This window comes from Magallana gigas, chromosome 6, assembly GCF_963853765.1.
Source record: "Magallana gigas chromosome 6, xbMagGiga1.1, whole genome shotgun sequence".
In the NCBI taxonomy this organism is placed as follows: domain Eukaryota; kingdom Metazoa; phylum Mollusca; class Bivalvia; order Ostreida; family Ostreidae; genus Magallana; species Magallana gigas.
In genome coordinates, this window is record NC_088858.1 from 17,797,287 (window position 1) to 17,819,028 (window position 21,742).

The 21,742-nt window shown below is 31.4% G+C and overlaps 1 protein-coding gene and 1 long non-coding RNA gene across 2 annotated transcripts; both read right to left on the reverse strand.

Moving 5' to 3' along the window:
• Positions 1–256: 256 nt before the first annotated feature.
• LOC105348642 (uncharacterized) lies at positions 257–3,795 on the reverse strand. Its single transcript, XR_010714476.1, has 4 exons — positions 3,542–3,795; positions 3,236–3,316; positions 2,740–2,825; positions 257–419 (listed from the first exon to the last, which is right to left on the reverse strand). It is a non-coding gene; the product is annotated as an uncharacterized lncRNA (long non-coding RNA).
• A 4,325-nt stretch (positions 3,796–8,120) lies between these two features.
• On the reverse strand, positions 8,121–21,742 carry LOC105348641 (uncharacterized). The gene is made up of 25 exons (XM_034467746.2): positions 21,616–21,742; positions 21,121–21,201; positions 19,587–19,672; positions 19,409–19,498; positions 19,135–19,227; positions 18,803–18,898; positions 17,996–18,091; positions 16,073–16,168; positions 15,715–15,825; positions 14,871–15,164; positions 14,623–14,764; positions 14,178–14,376; positions 13,223–14,061; positions 12,569–12,686; positions 11,471–11,653; positions 11,320–11,356; positions 10,879–11,199; positions 10,556–10,698; positions 10,011–10,209; positions 9,787–9,906; positions 9,504–9,658; positions 9,156–9,290; positions 8,762–8,876; positions 8,533–8,626; positions 8,121–8,377 (listed from the first exon to the last, which is right to left on the reverse strand). Exons 1-25 carry the CDS (start codon positions 21,672–21,674, stop codon positions 8,242–8,244), a joined length of 4,038 nt encoding a protein of 1,345 aa, XP_034323637.2. The 5' UTR covers positions 21,675–21,742; the 3' UTR covers positions 8,121–8,241.

Sequence of the window (21,742 nt, forward strand, 5' to 3'; positions counted from 1 at the left end):
TAAGCTTAATCATCTATATGAAATAATGATACATTCCTCCTTTCATTAAAAATCCTGCTTCTCCGAATTCAGTTCACTGTCTCTCGATTAAGCCAGAAAAAAAAACAGTTATATATATCAACGAATACTATTCTTTCAATGTAATAGGCACACAGTTGCTTATTTTACTATGTAACTGATTTGAGCTTTGAAATAACAAGGCATATAATAAAATTATAAACTTTAATATTATTGAACGCAATGTTATTTTTTCCCAAGCTTACTACTGAAAACAAAGCAAAGGAATACACTCTAGCTGTCTTGACCATTTTCTGTGATATTTGAAATTTTACAAAGCTCATCTCACTGGTCTGTATTGAGTTTTCCTCTCTGTGGTAAAACGATGTTTTAATATACCGAAAACTTATTGGCACGGAATTCTGAAAAATATGGTAAACAAATTGTTTTGAATATGGTGTATATCATTTATACAATAAAATGATTTCTCTGGTGATTCATGCAAGATGGAAATTGCAGAAAAAATACATTCCCAGCTTAAGGGTTTATATTATTATTTATTTTTTTGCAATGATCCTACCTTCATAGCCCGCATGAGTCATCAAAGATAGCATTTTATTGTTTATATCTACATCTTTCTTCTGATAAATCCTTGAGTTAATATTAAAGACTAGGTTAAAGTAACTAAATTATTGTTAATGTAAACAAGTGCGTAAGATAAAATAAAATAGCCAAGTCTATATAATATGGGAATTTAAAACTGATACATCATGAATGTTTCGTTTCGTGCATCCGTGTGTTTTTAGGTTGCTGGATCGATATACTGGACCGTATCAATTTTAGCCCTGTCAGTATATATATATATATATATATATATATATATATATATATATATATATATATATATATATATATATATATATATATATATATATATATCGATGGAAAATACAATAGGTTCGCTTAAAAAATTAAAGTGAAAACACTCAGTGAATGTAAACATATATTAAATATTTATACTGCCATATTCAAGTGTATTTATGTTGAAAGACTGCCAGTTTAAACGAATTAATATGTCTTTCAAATACCATTAAATTTATGCAGCCAATTGATTTAGAAAATAAACGTATTGGATTAGAAAAAGGAACTCGAACACTTTTTAATAAATAAGATATGAATTTAACCAAGCTTTTTTGAACATGAATTTTACTGTTTTAAAGACGAAAGAAACATAAATATTGACATGTTATTTTTATTCATAATAGGGCGTACAAAAAATGTTAGGTACATGTAATAAGGAAATATATTTGATTTCAGGCATTTCTTATCAATCAAATCTGAATTGAAGCGAACTAGGGTTTTGCATTTTATAATCTTGTTGCAGTACATCAACAGATATATTGTTTATCTCACTATTTGTCATATGAGAACGTTCGGTGCGAAATCACAGCAATATATACTTATACCATATTGATTCAGAAGGACAGGCAAATCTAATAAACCACCACAGCTTCAGTAGAAGAGTGATTTTAATGCCAAACTGTGAATATTGTGCGCATTTGAAATTAAATCATAACAAACCACTTAAAGTAATCAACATATTATGTTGCGCTGTCGCTTATTGAGTTCAAATCTAAATTCTTAAAATTTTATTTTTGTATATATGTATATAACCCCCCCCCCCCCATCTACCCCAACTATTCCTGTTCATAGCCCCCTCTTATTTGTAAGTGCAATTCATTTCGTGACATTAGGCTTAATCAACATTCGAAACACATTTTTTTACCAAGGAATAAAAAGGAATATCATCGTCAGAAAAAAATACTGAACATAGTATACGTGCATCGTAGTACGCCTTCGTTGTATCTTATCATATACATGACCTGCATTATCCTTATTAATGCAATTAAGGCTGGCTATACATATGAATTAGAAACTTTAAGAAATTGTGCTGTTTTTGACCAATTTCAAAATTCCAATAATCGGAGGAATGTAAATGAAATCGTTCAGATATTAAAATGATATATTATTTTTGTTACCTAAAAAATTTTATACACACTCAGTTACAAAGCCATGTTCCATTTTAATATTTTTTTCTTGAATTTTGAATATTGTTTAAAATTTGAAAGGTATCAAATATACTCTGCTATTATATAAATGTAGTACATGTATGTATAAATCATTTGGTATTATGTAAATCTTTTTATAATATTTTATTTCTCGTCTAGAATACATGGATATATTATATATGAATCAGATGTTTTTAATTGAAAATAGTTATTAGGAAATGTTGCCTTCCAAAAAGTTTCAGAGACCATAATGTTTGGTATTTACAGCAAGAACGACAGACATAAAATGTTTTTATCATTTTTGTTTTCATAAGAATATAACGTTCTAAAACGGGGTTGATAGTGTATTAGTTCTTTCAAGATACGACTGTATTTAAGTTTTGAGCCGTTTTATATATTCTTATTTCTGTTTGATTTATTTGGTACTCATATCAGTTCAACTTTTTCATTGCTTATTTTATTCTAATTCTATTTAAATTCAGGTGGCTTGTTTTTTTACAGTATGATCATGATCAAATGACAAAAATGTCGTGATGGTTGTTTCGTACAGAATAAAATTAAACTTTACATTATTTCACACATCTAATTATGAATACCCCATAACAGTTACTAGGAATTGCCAGGGGTCTTTCTTAATTTGGTGTGAATTTAGCCATTATACAAATGTACTTACCAAGTTCACATAATGGACCGTGATAACCCGGGCAGCATTTTTTAACATTCCTATAGGCCCTTACAACGACAGACAGTTTACGGGTGCTGAAAAGAAATTTAAATAAAAAATGAAATATGTTAACGCATCATCCATCTTTAAAGACTTATCGATTCCTTTCCATTTGTGACCATATATATTATCTTGTAACATTTTTTATTCAAATTTCTAATAGAAAACAGAAGCATAAAAAGAAAATGCAGTCATCAATTATACACGTAAATCTATATTTTTAGCATAGATTCGTTAAAAAAACCGCGTGAATCTAAATTTAAGAAACAAATGAGTGGGGTTTTTTTAAATGTAAATATAATACATATACATGGATGTAGATTAAGAAAGAAAATAAGTTTTTCATAAGTATTAAGATTCCTTAATTATAGTTTTTTTTTAAGTAAGTATTAAGATTCCTTTATTATAGATTATTTTGACATTGTTCATCTAATTTGTAACGTACCAGACACCAAAGAACCTTCTGATACATAAATGGCCATTCTTGTACACCAGTTTAGGTAGGGTATTATAGCATTGAGGTCGTCTAAAAAAATAAGTGGTTTTAAATAATCTTTCGTATAGATTTTGCATAGACTGATATTTCTCACCAGTATTTATTGCGTTTGTTCCCATCAAAATGAACATATTATCTGGAACTTAACAAAAAGATCTCCTTACATTTTACATGCACTACGCCAAAAATAAGAAAAAAAACTAATGCTGTAAATTTGATTAAAGAATTTGTTCTTTAAACAAATGAAACACGTACCTGTCTAATCTAGTGTAACACAACACAATACCTAGGTTGAAAAGCAGAAAGAAATGAACTAAGCCCATTGTCGGAGAGAAATTCAAGACACAGCAGGCGGTTCTCTCTTTAGCCGGCGATTGCATTGTTTGTTTAAAAATCATATAAGGAGTAGGTGTGGATATATTTTCACCGTGATTCAAACACTCCTACTTTCATTGGAATCAATAAATCGTATCTCTTTTCATTTATTTTCATATGATTATAATACAACGTGTCCTGTTTTTGATTCACAATTTTTAACACTGTGCCTGATGGTTACGCAAGTGTCAATGTGGCATTAGCACTTTTGGACCTACGTAAGAGAATGATTTCTATCAAAAACATAATTATACACAAATAATTGACTATCACCTAGAAAATATCAATACCTTTATTGTTCGTGTGCCAAACGTTAAAAGTGAGATATTTACCTTTAAATAACAAAATCAAATTGAACATTTTTATATTTTAAAACTTTTCAAGCAATTTTGGAAAATTGCTGTTTTGGGGGAGATATGGGGATGCAAAACACCAACTCCTAAAAATTGTTCATCGTCCAACTGCTTATTCAGCCATACTCTTTACTATCATGTTAGAATGGGGTTTTTTTATATGTCGCTGTGGGTTGCATTAAAAAATCTTTTCTACATGGCGACTTGACAAGGATCAAATTTTTTAATTTGGGCATCAGTTGTTGTTCCTAAGCCTTCTTAAGCAATCATACATGTAGGTGTGAAGAGGGATACTCGACTTTACATAAAAAGAAATGTAAAATTTGAAGCTTTTCATTTAAGAAACATTATAATTTGCCGGGATACGAACATATCTGAATGCTGTTTGAAAATAAATCGTGCACTCTTTTATGTGCAATATTTGATAATTTTTGCATAAAGCACAAAGAAAACAATTAAAGTGTGTATTATGAGTTAAGCAACGTAGGGGGAAACTCTCGTCTGTTCTCAAAACTGAAAACCCAGAAACCAATTTATGAAATTCAAATCTTTAAGTTTCGATTCTTAAGAAGAACATGGTTTTTGGTAACAAACTATTTCTTTTTATATTTCAATAAAAAAAAACCTAGTACGCTAGTGTATTGTAATATAGTAATATTTTTAGGTGTGAGGTTTAATCTCTGTCTGAAAATGTGTCGCTTGATAGTAAAGCTGAGAACACAGAGCTTTTAATTTGTCATTAGAGATAGAGATATGTATTTATGTCTTTTGGTTTTTGTGTCTTGTTTTGCACTGTTCTATGCAAATGAACGTCACAAACACAATCGCAAAAAATCTCCAAAGCTTTCAATACATGGACGTGGCTAAAAAGAAAAAAATATATTCGGAAAATATTGGTTCTGTGATGACACAGCGTCAGTCATGACCAGTTAAGAATTTTGATGAATAATAGCGAGAAATTAAAACCACGAGATTTCTGTCAATGCAGACGTCAAGCACGGTGTTATGGTCAATTACTTTGAAATGTAGTTTAATATTATCAAATGCATCGATTATCTTTTTAATTACTTGCAATTCCAATTACATTAAAGTTTTTTCAAAGTTGATTAGTTACTTATTACTTTGAAAAATGTAATTAGATACAATCCAAACACTTTAGTTTAATATTTCATTTTTAGAACAAATAGATTTACAAACAGCATGGAAGTAAACAAGGAATTATGTTTTATTTACAGTTTTGCCTTTCGTTTAATCATCAATATAAAAAGTACATTATAATTAGACGCCTTTTCAAAGTTTCAACTGAGAAGAAAAGGAATAGAAATGTATTTTTGAAGTAGTGAAATAGATGATATTTTTAAAGTACATTCAATACTCGCAATCAAAAGCATACTTTATTTCAAATTACTTCCAAATACTTTGAAAATCGAGTTCATTACGCCTTATTACAAATATCTTTCATTCAAATAACCTATCCTAATGTCTTGTGTATATTTCAAACAACATATGTCTTTTTGTCTTGAACTTTTGCTGTAACTTCTGACTCTCTGTGGATTTATTCAAGAAGTATGCATATCAAATTACCTTTAAAAAAAGTAATCTTTCAAATGGTCATGTGTTCGTCTGGGGTTTTTTTTCTAAATTATGTCATAATATGTTTAAGGAGGGGGAAACCAAAAACACAATTTATTTTAAACGCGCAAAGTTTGATTCGCCAATATCTTCGTTCTTTACGCTAAAGGTAGCCCGTTAAGTTTACCTGATGACGTCGTATTAGTAGAGGCAGACAACATTCAATTTCCGTCAAAGTTCCAAAGCTCATGCAGAACAACGGCGAGTAGCAGAAGAAAAATACTTTTAAGCAATATTTTCAATGCATTTTTGAATTTAAAATGTTGGTTTAAACATGATCAATCATATCATAAATAATCGCGAGGAGTATGGGCCGTCGTCTTGAGCCACGATTTTTAAGTTAATCAGTTATTGTTTGTTGCATGTATCAGCAAAATAGTCATTATTGTACAAATAGTCATTACTGTATGAATATTATTATATAGTATAACATTTGTATGATATATAATATAAATGTCCTGTTTGATATTTATTACAGTTAAATATATTACATTTCTTACATTTTTCATGTGTTATAAGATATAAAAAACAAAAATATGATTTGATAATATATGATAACATCATATTATATAACAAAATTCAACTTATCTTTACCACTATGTTCAAGTAATAGATTCGAATTTTTTGCCTTTAGTATCGATAAATCGGAAGCTTAAAGGTACTGTCTTTCGTTTTATATATTTTAAACATCATTGGTACTCAAAAATTATTAATTTGTTTTTTTTCTCGATAAGCTTCGCTGATTAATAATCAATGAAAATTCATCCAAAAATTTCAGAAACTATCTGGATTTTGGGGATTTTATAATCTTGCACATGTGCATTACATTCACGCGGAATCAGGGGAGGCTCTTGAGTTTATGTTTTCACAATATCAAATTTGGTCTGGATACGGTGTATCGATGTATCTATACATGTATTTCGTAAATTCCGATATGCAATGTCAACCGTGCACGCACGGGTCAAGGCTAGTAATTCTTAATATGATGACGGTGGCTTCATATGCGTTATGTTTAGTCTTGATATTATTTTATATTTATCGAAGGGCATTAAACTGTATGTAAATGAATCGGAGGCTGCAATGCAACACGATTTTTGTAGATAATTTATTCTATATTACTCACAAAAAAAGACAATCGACCTAATATATGTGTCATTTTTTATTTATACGTAACAAATGATTGTTCACATTTTAGTACATTTAAACAAATCCTTTGCAAAAATGTTAATTAATAATTTATCTACTCAAGAATCAAATAGTTCATATTCTAGTAAAAAGCGAAATACGTAGCAAGTTTAAAGGGACATGGTCAAGTTTTTCATCAAAAATTATTTTTCCGATGTTAATGTTTATAATGTTGTAATAGGACATTTTTTAGTAGACAACCAAAACTTTGGTGTCATTCGTCGAGTTATAAACGAGTTACAGAACTTACAATTCTTTGCTATGTAAACAAAGCTTTTCTTTACATTTTGAATGTTGAAGAGAACACTCCAGTTTAAGACCTAAAATGAATGTCTTTGACGTTAGGAATTTTCAATTTATGCTTGAAAATAATAAGATAGACAATTCACCTTGATAAAGACTTTTACTGGTATTTTGAACATATGAAACAAAAACAGAACACGAGCCTTGTTTGCATGACAGAATTGTGAGCCCTGCATCTTTGTAATAACTTTACGTCCGACTCTCAAATTTCATTTGAGCATTTGATATGCATTCCTATAGCAGTGTAAACATTAAAATAAGAAAAATTAAACGATTAAAATCGTGACCATGCCCTATTAAAAATGAAAGCGACAAACATCCCTAGTATTGATTGGGACACGGAATGAACTAGGTTTTGCTGTCCATGGAAACTATAAGATGATGAAAATGGTTACATAATTGTTCATAAAAACTCTGTATTTCTACTGTAAATATTTTGATAATTGCATTTATCATAAACAAATTGGGTAATATCAAAATCAGATCTAGAGGGGGTATGAAGGAAAAGGATAAAAATTTATTCCTTGTTCTAAAAATATGTGCTTTATTTCAAGCAAAACACAACTGGACTTAATTACGGCATATGCAAGTTTTAATCCATACATGACATATATTTAGTGGTTTTCATGATATACCGGCTGGTAATGATGATGAAGAAAAACAGTTTTATTTCTTGTGCCCAGCTTTATCTAAGAAATCATCATATTCAACTACTGTGCTTATGAGAATGTATGTATATTCCTTAATATTTAATCATCAATTTAAAGTTTATTTTTTGAAGCAATTATCAACAATTGATAAATTGATAACACCATGCGGTTTTTTTTCTAAGTATATTTTTCTTTCAAAACAAATTTGAGAAGTTATGGAAGACTAACATGTATTTTTTATCAAGCTCTCGAAATGTATTTGTTTGTTATTCTTGCATCACAGTTTAAATTCTTTATATCGTTTTTAAAAAGAAAATGGGTTTTTTTCCAAAACAGTGTCTGGAGTATCGATTTATAAATTCAATATTTTCGTGTTTCTTAAAAAAGGAGTCATTAAGAAGTCATCTTAAAAATAAATCCTTTCCATGATTGCAAGGCGAAAATCAAGGGACTTGTTTTACTTTTCAGAGTAATAATAGTATTCGTCTGATGGGGCAGAACTGAAGGTTTTCCCAATGTCTCCCATGATTTCTTTAAATGTTGGTCTCTGCTTCGGTTTGGCTTGCCAACAGTGTTGCATCAGTTTGTAATAACTGAAACATAAATACATAATTGTTTATTGCATTTAAAATATTTAAGTTAACAAAAAATATAATAATCACAAAATTATTATTTAACTATACGACACCGAATGTAATCATGCGTAATTTAATCATAAATCAATACCAAATTGTATTGCATTACATACAAATCATTTGCAAATTCGGGTCTTTTCATCCTATATCCGTTTTTGATTTCCTCCTTTATTTGCCGACTTCGTATACCTGGATATGGACTTTCTCCTGTACAAACAATTATAGACAAATAAATCTAAGAGTTATTTATTGAAAATCCATTTTTCAAGTATAAATTGGATAATAAAACAAGTTTTTATTTCCATGATATTTGTCATTTATATTATAGATTTGTTTTAATACCAAAGCTAAAGATTTCCCAGACAACGATACCAAAAGACCACACATCGCTTTTGGTGGTGGCATCTCTCATGGTTGTCAGGCACTCAGGGGCTGTCCATTTTAGAGGAATACGCTCCTAATAAAAAAATAATAGGATGGATATTTTGACAGAGATTTCAAAAATAAAATTAGAATTCAAAAAAGAAAACAAAAACATTTAATCTAGATACAAATACTAAATTCAAATGATTGAAAATATGTATAATTTCATCCAATTAATGACAAAAGAAATAAATGTAACTCTGTATAATTGATTCTTAGATAATGCATATATATCAGCATATGCAACATAACAGTTTAGGTTACAATTACCCTATACTAAGACTTGTAACTAAAGATTAAACAGAAGCTTTACCTTATCATCAGATTTAACATTCCCGTCGGCGTCATTGTTTTCTTTCTGATTGGGTTCAGGTCCATATCCGCAAATCTTTGGCTCGAGTTCATCAGTTAGCAAAATGTTTCTGGCTGCTAACTTCTTATGTACAATCTAAAAAGTAAATTGTATCGAATATTAAAATGTTCATCATGCGATTGGGTGAATATTAAAATTAAGTTGCCAATCTTTTCCCCTCTCTCTCTCTCTCTCTCTCTCTCTCTTCTCTCTCTCTCTCTCTCTCTCCCAAGAGAAGGTATTCCATGTTGCATGTATGAAAGATTATACAAGGGTAATGCGAGGTATGCGGAAGTAAAAAGTATAAACCTTCTTGGTCTCAAGATGGCACATTCCCTTAGATATGCCATAAATAATGCGATACAGCTGCTCTATCGTGTCTTCTGAAGTTGAATTTTTCTGTTGCATTAGCCAGTCTCGTAACTGACCCTTTTCACAATATTCCAGGATCATATATGGCCCCACTTTGTAAAAAAAAAAAAAGAAACCACTACAAACCGGTTTAATAGTTTGATGGTTCATGTTCCGATATATACTGAATATAATCTTTACGTATTTAATTTCTAAACGAAGTTATTACTAACTAGCTTACTTGCATTGTTGTCAATAACAGCCCCAATAAACAAGAGGATGTTTTGATGTTCTCCAACTTCCGTTCCAAAGAAATTTATTTTAGCTCTCATCGTTAGGGCATTTTCCTCAGAATAGCCGCCTGTAAGATTTTTTTTCTTCAAATGTTTGCTTTAAAACTTGAACATAGAGCACACAATAATTACATGAATAATTTTAATGATAAGGCGTCTTAATTGTACTTACTTTTCAATATCTTAGCAACCACTATTCCTTTCCGTTCATTGTTGCCTTTAGGTCTGTACATAGCTTTGTATATGTCTGCAAATCTACCACTTGTTATAAGAGATTCAATGCCGATCGTTGATGAAGGTAGAACCCATCTATTGGTTTCATTAATTGCCATGTTACCATATATGTAAATATCATCTTCATACGCTGGGTTCTAATCAAAATTCATTAAAAACAATGCACATTTTGTATTTATATGCACTATATCACATTTTATGAATGAATTATCAGCATACTGATGGTGATTTTGTATATATCATTTTAAACTTTATAAAACGCAAAGCAGTTAAATAAAAGTTGTAAACTATTCCAAGTTATGTAAACTCTTATAACATAGATAGAAATTAAAATAATTCCGAATAATTTAATTTTGTACAATTAAAATTAGAAAGGAACCAATTAAAAAAAATCAATTATGTTCTTTAATATAAATGAATTTTGTTAAGCCAATCAAGTGAGGCGTTACAACCAGAATTAGATTATTCACATGAATAACATACGGTGTGTGCCGAGGAGAAACGGTTATTGATCCTTGTCCTAACCACTGTAACGCGTCTTTGTACTCCCTGTTTCATCCTCGACAGCCGCCCCATACGCCACATTGTTACCATTAAAATCACACCACCAAGTAATAGTAGAATAACTACAGAAAAAAGAACGTACTCATATAACAGTTAAATCCACGTTTCCAGAATATGTCAGCATTTCGTTACATTTTAGATATTAATCAATTAGTTGGTTGACAAGTGGGTAGGGGATATTAAAAATAAATTCTTTTCACAGAGATTCAAAGCAGAGCGTTCGAAGAATATCTCAATTTTACCTATAGCTATTCCAGCAATTGCTCCTCCTGTTAAAGTGGGAGGCGATTCATTTGTTTTAAAAGATAACAGAACTGGATCGCTGACTTCACCTCCGTTATATTTTGTGACAAAGGATAGATTGTAACTAGTATCTGAATCCAGTCCAGTTAAGTCCACCCAATCGGCGTCATTTGAAATATTAAAAGAAAATTTCTGTCCATTAGATGACTGACATTGAAGGATTGTTTTCTTTCGGTTGTAGCAGCTTGGGGCTATGGTCCATTTTAAACTTACTCCATTGTCATACGTTGCGGCTACGTGTAAATGCATCGGTCCGGAATCTTTCGTTGAAAGAAATCATGAGAAATTAAAATTATAAGGTGAAACATACAGAAAAATGTTTTATGAAGTTAATAATTGTGTTTGCATTGGATTTCCGTTGTCGGAAAAAATATACACACATTGGTCCATTCCATAAAGCGATGCCAAGTCTGTGATCTTCAATAAAAAAAAAACAGTGATAAATTGAATCTTATGGCGTTTTTCTGTGCATAAATAGCTATGTTTTGTTTCTTCATTTTGTGTTCGGTTTTGTTAGACAAACAAACTTACTGTATGATTGTAATGCGTAGCTTTCATTGCCATGTTATAAACAGTCAACTCCAACATCACAAATTCCGTCTGGAATTCCTTTTTAGCAACAACCATCCAACAGTTGTTAATATCCAAGATATGACTGTTGTAAAAGAATTCTCCCTTAGGAATTTGGTAACCATTTGAGTAGCCTGGATCAGACTAAATAATGAGATAAGGGTATGTAAAATTAGAGCACTCCATGACAAGTCTGTTAAAAAATTGCACATTCATTCCAAAGATTATTATATAGCATCATGCTACGTTAAAGTAAGAAATATTTTATATATTTTAAACTCTTAAACTCTTAAAAACACAGTTTTCACACAATATTTACCTATTTTCTTCGTTAGTATAAAATGAATTTATTTAGATTGCAAAACCTTTTACTGTGAAATCATTTTCATTCATAACGGTCAATTTTCGTCAAAATTTTCCTGGTTCGTGGGGACGTAATTTCGTTGGTACATGTAGCAAGTTCTATTTTGTTTTTTTAAAGTTACAACAAAAAAGGATAACTCCACAAACTTTACTTAACACGAGAAACATAACTTTGGAACTCAAATGCTACAGATCTGCTGCTAGCGATAGTGATGAGTGCCCCCTTGGCTAATTAACAGGCTAATTAACAAACACCAAAATCGCCCAGGAACATGACTTAATTAAAGGAGCATTTCATCGTGTTGGATTGTGACATCCGGACTATGTATACAGTCAAAAGCTTAATTAACAGTTTGTGACTGCTCAAATATTCAATACGTTACAATTCATTGTATATAGTAATAGTTATCTTTTGATACTAGTTAAAAAAGTTATTAATTTTTCTGTTCAAATAAGTAAATCGATTGTCTCTTTTAAACTTGAAAACACAGATTAAAATGTATCAGTCATTTTACGACACAAAAAACTAAGGTAATCGGGATAATTTTAAAAAAATATTAAACAAATCCTTGTATAAATAGCTCGTGGGGATGTAAATTTGTGGGAAGGTTTGGTTTTCGTCAAAACAAAACATTTGCTTAGTGCAATATTAAACTGGTTGTAGAATTGGTGAAGCATTTTTAATTTTAGACAAACCTTAGATTTGTTTCCTTCGATGAATCCTGATTTAAACACAACTCCGCTGTTATTTGAGATCAGCCTCCAGTGCACTCTATATATTCCACTATCTTCGTCACGGGTCAACACTTTTAGACTATATCATCAAAATAAAGTATGCAATTGTACATGTATATCATAAGAAATTCCAATTATTCACTGATTTTGAATTTTTGCAAAAAATGTCTGACTTTAACTATCAACGACGATCATTTAGACAACTGAGGGAGAACACACTTCTTTTGGGATGTAAAAACTAGATTTTAGAAATCATTCTACGATCAAAGGAATTGTTTACATGTATAATAATACGTATTGAGTCTTTCATTCCATAGTAAGTCAACATTTAAGTCAATTTTTTAACATATATAAACATGAAATTTCATCAACAATTGATTATGAAAGAAATTTAAATGATATAAGTTGCATAATACGAAGAATATTCATTTTTAGTAGATATCCATGCTTGTAAAGTACTGGTATAATATGGATTTTAATGGAAATAAATGGATTACTTTTCGATTAATTTTCTGCTACGGTATGTACATGTTGTTTATAAAATTTTATAACAAAATAACCGTCGACATTTCCGCAAAACCCCACTTATGAGTGGGATACCTTTTAAACACTTACCGACTTGAAAACGGGTACTTCGAAACATTTGTATTTGGAGTAAATAAAACATCCGTTTTAGTCAAAGGCCGTGGAGGCGTTGAATCGAAATAAATTTGGGTTTGATCTATTTTTGTGTTTCCCATTACATCAGTTGCCTTAACCCAAATGTTAATGCCATCTCCATCTCTTCGGCTCAAGTTAAACGTTTGCGTCTCAGAAAAAATGTCGTCGACGGCAGACCAAATAGACGGGTTGTCCGTTCCCTGGTTAGCGTTTCTGTAGGCATATTCAAAACGTACGATGCCATGGACGTTTTTGATTCCTTTCAAAGTCCTATTACCGTCCATATCATCCAGTAAAGGCAAAACGTATCTAGCCTTCATTGTATAGAAATCATAGTTCATATAAGTGCTTACAGGTATCAAGAGCTTATTGTCTTCTTGGAATTTATTTCTAAAATGGCCTTTCCATACAGCGTTTATGCTTCTGTCAAGGTTATCTTGCCATGTGTAGTTTGTTTCTTTAACCCCACTTGCAACCGTAAAACTTGATGAATTACTCGCAAGCGTTATTGTTGAGTCCGGGTCGTATAAAACAAGACTTCTAGCGAATTCAGTATTGTTCGCGGTGTCCATCACATTTAAAATGTATGAATACATTCCTGGTTCTGAAGGAGTGTGATGAAACGATCTAGCGTCCACGTCTAGTTGGAACGTGTTTTTGGCATGCCATGGGTCAGGCTCAGTTAGATTAGGCTGTACATTTCCATTAGGTTTTAATAAAAACTCTTGGATGGAAAAACCATGGACACCAGACATATCATCTGACCATCCATCCCAGGAGAAAGATAGCCGACTCTGCATAAAGGTTTAAAAATTGATAGTAAAGAGTAAAATCATATTTCGCTGTTTAAATAATACCTAAACATAGGAATGAATATAACCAGATTTCAATAATTATAAAATACATGTACCTTTGTGATATCCTGCAGAACTGTGAATGGTGTCTGGTTACATTTACCGTCAGTTATACAATGCTGAGGTTTCACAAAATCAAACCTAAACCTTGTAGCCTTTGTTGATTTTTGTCCAATAAATGTGTCTTGCACTGGCGAGTTTGGTTTATTTAGTTTTCGGAAGCCTCCATTTGTTGCAATCACAGATATAGTTAAACTTCAAATACAATAAACACAGTATTCTAAGAATTTCATTCACTATCGCTTTCATTTGTTAATAAAACCATTTAATTTCAAACGATGTTTCAAAGGTTCGAAATGAAATTAAAGAAATCCATGGTATCAAAAGAATGGGTCATTTAAAAAATGCCTCCGATATTTGAATAGTCAGATGAAATCTACTTCTAGGTTTGTTTTTTAAATTAGCGTATGTATAATAAATTGTAAATCGAACAATACTTACTTATCTCCGTGCTCTAAAAGTCTGTCAAAGTTGCTGTCTGTAAAATTACACCAATACACAGATGTGTCTGGGTTTAACGATCCGGGGTTGTAAGGACAATTGAGTGTCGTTTTGTTTATACTCACAAACTGCTTTGATGGATCTACAAATTATAAGTTACTCATTAACTGTACATGTATAATGAATTGAAATGAGACTAGATAGTAATTCATTTCATTAAAGTAAAAACAACGGTCAAAGAGCCGTACCATTTCTGTCCACTTTTGTTAAATCTACTTGAATCTTGCCCGAGACAATGCCTAATTTGAACTCCTGAACATAATTTGGACGCATCATATTTCCAGGTGGAGTAAACATTGCAGAAAAACGGACGTTAAAAAAGTTGTATCTTTTCTGGTTAATCCACAGCGTGTCGATCTCGGTAGAGTTCGGTTTCGAGGAATCTGTTGCAAACCTGTACATTTCTCTCCTTTTTCCAGTCCTTTCTATGAATGCCAGATAGGATGAACATTTTGTAATGATAGGTGCCATGTCTGTTGTCACTGAAAAAAAAAGTATCCTCTCAGAAATCAGATCACGAGTAATATTGTGATTAAAATTCATCGGCCAAGACTGCCATGATCTAATGAAATTATACTTCAATAACAATGTAAAGCTAATAATGTGTATAATTAATGAATAAGGATTCATCAGTCTTTGAGTATTATGAGGTGATAGTTTCAGTCGGGGCGTCTTTAAATCCAATAAAGCCCGAAGGGCTTTATGATAGATTTGACCTCATAATATTCCAAGAAGATTCCTTTTTACTAATATTTATATTATTTCCAATTTGTACACTTTAAAACAACATTTTTTTAAAACCACTATCTTTTATGTAGCACATGCTACGTATTACTATGCGGCGCAGCCAATATCGTTTTTCGGTTACATTGTAAGACATTTTGTGTCACTCATTTTTTATAAAGTTTTTGGGTTTTAGGGTCCAAAATTGATTCGTAGTGTTATCACAGACAAAGACAGTTGAAAATGTAATTATATATACTATTATAATGTATCATATTTATGCTTTTATGCTGGTATTCACAAACATACTTGTTTTGCAACGATTTAGTCCGTATGATCCAGTGAATCCAGAATTGCATTGACAATGTATAAAATCAGAACAGCTACCAGGGAAACACGGCGAATGGTAGGAACAAAGCGCTGAAAAATGATTTGAAAATTATTTGTTGATGAATAGGGAAAATTGTGTAACATGTATGATAAATTTCATTATCATAATTAGCATGTGGACATATTCTTTAGCATTTAGGGGCAGAAATATACCACAATAAAAAGAGTATGTAATTTTGGAGCATAAAAACAGTTTTAAATGATATTAGATGATAGCCGAAATGTTTCTTATTGTTTATGTTATATCAAAGTTAACAGATTTGTATAGAAAACTCACGAACTGCACAAGTTGGACCAGTGTATGTTACGTCACAAACACATTGATTTGGTGCTATACATGTACCGCCATTCTGACAACTAGGTTGGCAAACCGCTGGAAAAAAAATTTTTATTATCTAATAGAATTAAGAAAAGGATTATTAACATCTAAATTGTCTAAAACATTTGTATCATGGTACATATTTTATTCCGACAACTGGATGCGTGGTTAGGACTCCGGACCTTAGATAGAGAACTTAACAAGAGGTACACGGCATTGACGGTCACCTAAAAACTTTACCCCGTAGATGGACCTTTCAGGGAGTTTCATGCTTCATTTTGGAGTCTAAACCCCAACCAGAGACATCTTTGACTGTCGCCGACTTTTTTTATTTGATGTTTGCAAACATTATTTCATAAAAGGGAAGGGGGCAAGAGTTGGAGGAATCTTGGATTATCTATAACTTAATTCACGGAGCCCAAAATGGTTTACCTTTGGTAATAGATACCTGGATACGGTTGCACAAACGTCAGTTAAATTAACTCTTAGTCAAAACCGTAACTAGCTGTTAATATTTTAATGGCAAGTCACATAACTAAGAGTTCATTTTGAGTTGCTCGAAATATTATTAATTGTCTATTAGTTACTTATGATTTAACAGAGCGAACTTAGTTAACTCGTCGTTGAAGCCGTCTGCACGCGCGTTTACCCTATCGTCTGACAGTGACAATGGCGAGTAAGCGAGAAAGAAGCAGTAATTAGTCACGGTCAGAAATCAGCATATTGACAGAATTTGTTGAGAAAAATGAAGATGTTTTGAAGGCTAAGCAAAGCAACTTGATTACCAATTCGCACAAGAATGCAAATTGGGCAGAGGTGACCGAAATGATAAATGCAATGGGTATCAACTGACTGACTTCTTTTAGTATCTCTTTGTAGGTCATCACGCGGCAGGTTTGTGATATATAGAATTGATCCTCGTTTGAAACTAAACCTGGATCGGATTTGATCGTCAATTGAATCAGTCATCTCTATTCTCTGTATACTCCCTCTTTTCTTCAAGCAAACAACAACAGGTTCGCTATTTTGAGTTTAATGTTTAGTTAAATATTTCATGTACCTAGGTAACCCGAGTTAAATATGTAAGTTAAATTAGATAAATTACTAAGCTTTAACAGCTTTTTAATTTTTGAGCAACCCATTTAACCCTTCAGGGCCTGGGGAAGTGAGGTAATAAATTTCACATTAAACAAATAGAATAATGAGTAATTAGATTTCCCGTATCCTAGAAATTCTCCAAAGCGCAAGTTGTAACAATTGGCCTTGCAGTTTTAAAAAAAGATAACAACGTAAAATTGGTAACGAACGACGCACGACGACGGTTAAAGACCATTGGCAATACGTAACTTGTGTGACTCAGGTAACTAAGAAAAATACTTTGAGTTGGAGAAACCATTACAGACTCGAATTCAAGAAATTAAAAGTACAGATATATTAGTTAAGATTAGTAGTATGGGTTTTCTCGATAATAATCATTTTCCGTCGTTTTTCAAAACTGATATTTTGCAAAAGAAAATGAATCAATATCGAAATGAATATTCTTAGTTGATTTTGATTCACTACCATCCAAAATAAAGGATATGAATTTGCTCTTTAAGGGGGAGGTGCAATAGAATTATAAGAACCTTAAAAGAACCTTTCCATTTGATAAGAAGCAAAATATATTAGTTTTAATTGTGCACACTGTATCAAAACACCAAATTGAATATATTTCATATATCTCATCAAGTTATTAATTGAAATAAAAAGAAGTCCTTTTTGAAAATACTTGAACTTAAGAAGACGGGCACATCGACTTTTGTTCCCATTTATTGAACTATAAGAATAAGAAATATACAAGTTTTGACATTCCTTGAGTTTATTGTATAATATTATACATACGTCTTGTGCATGATGAACCTGTGTATTGAGGAGTACATCGACATCTTCGGTTTCCATCACAAGTTCCTCCATTCATGCAGGGGGGTCGACAAATAGCTTCACAGATGAAACAATAAATCAAAATGAAACACTTTATACTCTAGCGTAATTATATCTTTTCGACCACAGCATAAGGGTTTGCATGTTCACAAAGTTATGTAGTTTGGCTAATAGCTTATAATTAGATAATAATATTAATTAAAAAAATCATTTTTATATTTTAAAAATCGCAATAGGTTGAAAATCAATTAGTTTCATATGGTGTACAATACTGGTTAATGAACGATGTTTAGAGCAGATATTGAGATAATAAGGAATTAATAAGATCCTATCAATAACTATTTGGCGGTACCACAGCTGATCATTGTCATTCGATAAGGAAAAGGTATTTCAAGTTATGCCGCTTATCTCTCTTTTTCAAGACCCGTCTTACATGTTTTTTTATTTAGCATTTTATTTATTTGATATAGAATTCATGGAGGTATGCATTATGATTTATGGTATACAATGTCAATAGTTCTACATGTATAATGATTAGTAAATACTTATGCCTACATTAGTGTAATAAAGTTTGTACTTAATAATACCATCTGTATGTAGTTTGTGTTACCTACATACGTAAGTTGCTACAATGTTTCTTTATCTAAATATTAACAAGCTAACTAATAATATCCAAATGAATAATAAATTTCAACCTGTACAAAATTTCGTGAATGCATTAGAATACCTGTAACAATTTAAAGTAGAAGTATATGATGATTAACATACGTATATTACAACTGTGTCCAGAGTAACCATTGGGACAGTGACAGGTGTTAGGACTCACGCACCTCCCGCCATGCTGACAAGATGGGTAACATACAGCTGTAACAGAAAGTAGTTCCACATCCTGATTTTCATCTTTGTTTATAAAAAAGCGTTTATTCATTTCAGTTATCTATTTCAAACGATAATTTAAAGAACATTTCAGAACAAAAACAATAAAGTCTTTCCCATTCAGTGAAATGCATTTTAACCAATAGCATAAACGCGTCGTGAAATTTTTCATAAATAAATAAGGTTTAATATAAAGGTTATCATATACCCCCAAACATACTAACGTGTTTCACATCGACTCCCCGAGTAACCTCCGTAACAGGAGCATTGTTGTGGTCGGCGACAGTATCCATGTTGACATGGCGGGAAACAAATTGCTTGATTTAAAAACAGAGACAATGAAATTAAATATGAACATAAGCATCTGAGTTAGTTCCTACTATTGTTTTACAAAATTGATTGCAGCTGAGAGGGACACTATGATCACGTGCACAATAAAATCAAATTTTAGTCTTAGTAAAAAAAATTATTGAGAAAAAAACTTAGATCGACACTTACGTTTTTCACAGCTATTTCCTGAATAACCGTTAGGACATCTACACACACCTGGTGCTACACAGGTCCCACCATGTTGGCAATTGCATATTGCTAAATCAAGAACAAAATGAAGAGTTACTTTACAAAATATTCCCACTGCTCTATATAACGATAAATTAAGAAGTGACCCGGTACTTACGCGTTGAGCAGTCCCAGCCTTGATAGCCTGAGCAGCATCGTTTAGACCGGGAGTATGTGCTGACGGTCCAACTTCTCCACATTGTACTATGATATCAAAAACAATTTACTGTATACAGGTTTTAATATCGCCCCCGTTTTATTTCCGCCCCTTTTGTTGTCGTTATAACCCACTAAAAGGTTTTAACTTCTTTAAATGCTTTTAATAAAAGTAAGGGTTTGAATTTCTAGACAAGAGAAAAGCTGTCAATGTGACAGCAAACCGGGTTTTCATTTTTTTTTTTGGTGAACAGTATTCATAATCTGTTTGTCAACCCTGAATTGATGAACACTACCTTTACAGAGAATAAGGGTACGCTGTTAGCAATATTTTACCATATAATGACTGAGTTCAACAGCTGGTATTTTTTTCATGAATTATTAGAAATCAAATTCATAGCAATATACACGATATATGTACAATTGATCTGCAAAAGCACAAATTTCTTTTTTGAAAACTGTAGAAGGAATTTATTTATTTAGTACAACAGCTGCAACCTATATGCAATATTCTGCAAAAAAATGGCGAAGTTCAACGGTCGGATATTTTTTGTTATAAATAAATTGAAATCAAGTTCCAAGTAATACGCAAACATTTGATATATGTACAATTGATCCGCAAAAGAAAAAGTTCCTATCTTAAAAACTTTCTGAGGTTTATCCGTCAATAGGGGTATCCTGCATGTATAAGTAAAATTTTTCAAAAACGTTCAACAGCTGGTATTTTTTTTTATATAAATTATCAGAAATCAAAATCCTAGCAGTATCCACACCTCTGATAAATGTACAAATGATCTGCAAAAGAACAACTTCCTATTTTGAAAACTTTAGGAGGAGTTATCCATACAATAAGTGTACTCGTCTGACAGCCGCCCGCCCGCCATTATCATTATTTCAATAACCGAATTTTTCCTTTGGAAAACCCGATTTAAAAAAAACCCATATCTTTTCCCTTATTCTGAAATTCTACCCGCCGATAAATTAAGTATACAAGAGAGATAAGCAGGGGGACTCTAGTGAAATGTAAATTCCTTATCACAGGGGCAAATGTATTAGTGATAGGAGGGTTGTTTAGGTCTAATGGTGAAAATGAATTTATCATTTCAAATATCTTGTTATCACTTACCGATCGTCTAAATGTTATTGCAAAATGTACTTTAATATAATACATTTTCAATAATAGCTTTTAAGTGGATCTGTTATATGTATTTATTGTACAAATACATATGCTAAGTTTTTTTTTCGTTATTAGATATCATTGAACATACACTCTGGTAAAACGGTTAAGAACATGTATAGGTATATAACACCGCTGTAATGTTTTAAGACATAATATGCCTTTTTGGTGTAGAAAAAGAACATGTTTATATAAATCATATTTTTATGTCTTTTCATATATTATTGCTCCTACCCAATAATTCAACAATTTTAAACAAAAAACAGGTTTAACAATTTTGTTTTTAGATAGTTATGTTTAAAAACATGTCGACTTTTACCAAAGGCCCCAAATTCTGCAAATACATCTGCTTTGTTGTGTGTAAGAGACGGATGTCACTTCAGTATAGCATGGAGCAACACTGAAAATTGTAAAAATATTTATCGTCAGTACATTAATAGCTATACAGAAACCTAAAAGAATAACCGCTCAAACGTGATTAATTTGCATGTGATATTTCATATGAATTAAAATATATCACATTCAACACTAATGTTGACAATCGGTTAAATCAGGATTTTGCAATATAATAACTACTTATTTGCCTTTTAAAACGAAATATACTTATGATATGAAATGAAAGTTTTAAACATTGGTCTAACCACATCATAAAATAAAGCGAATAATTTGTCGATCTCTAAAAAAAAATTGAAATTTAAGATATTCACTGTGTTATTCATTCTTTATGTGCGTAAAACGTATCCAGAATAGATTATAACACACTGTAAGAATAATATGTTTAAGCAATAAAGTATTAATACTTTAAAATACTTACAGTTGGTTCTCTAATAAGCAGACAAACCCAAATATATAGATCGATAAAAATAATGCCATTTTTAAAAATCAGAACTACCTCCCAAAAATTCAGAATTGAAGCAAAACATTTTGGTTGAATATTTATA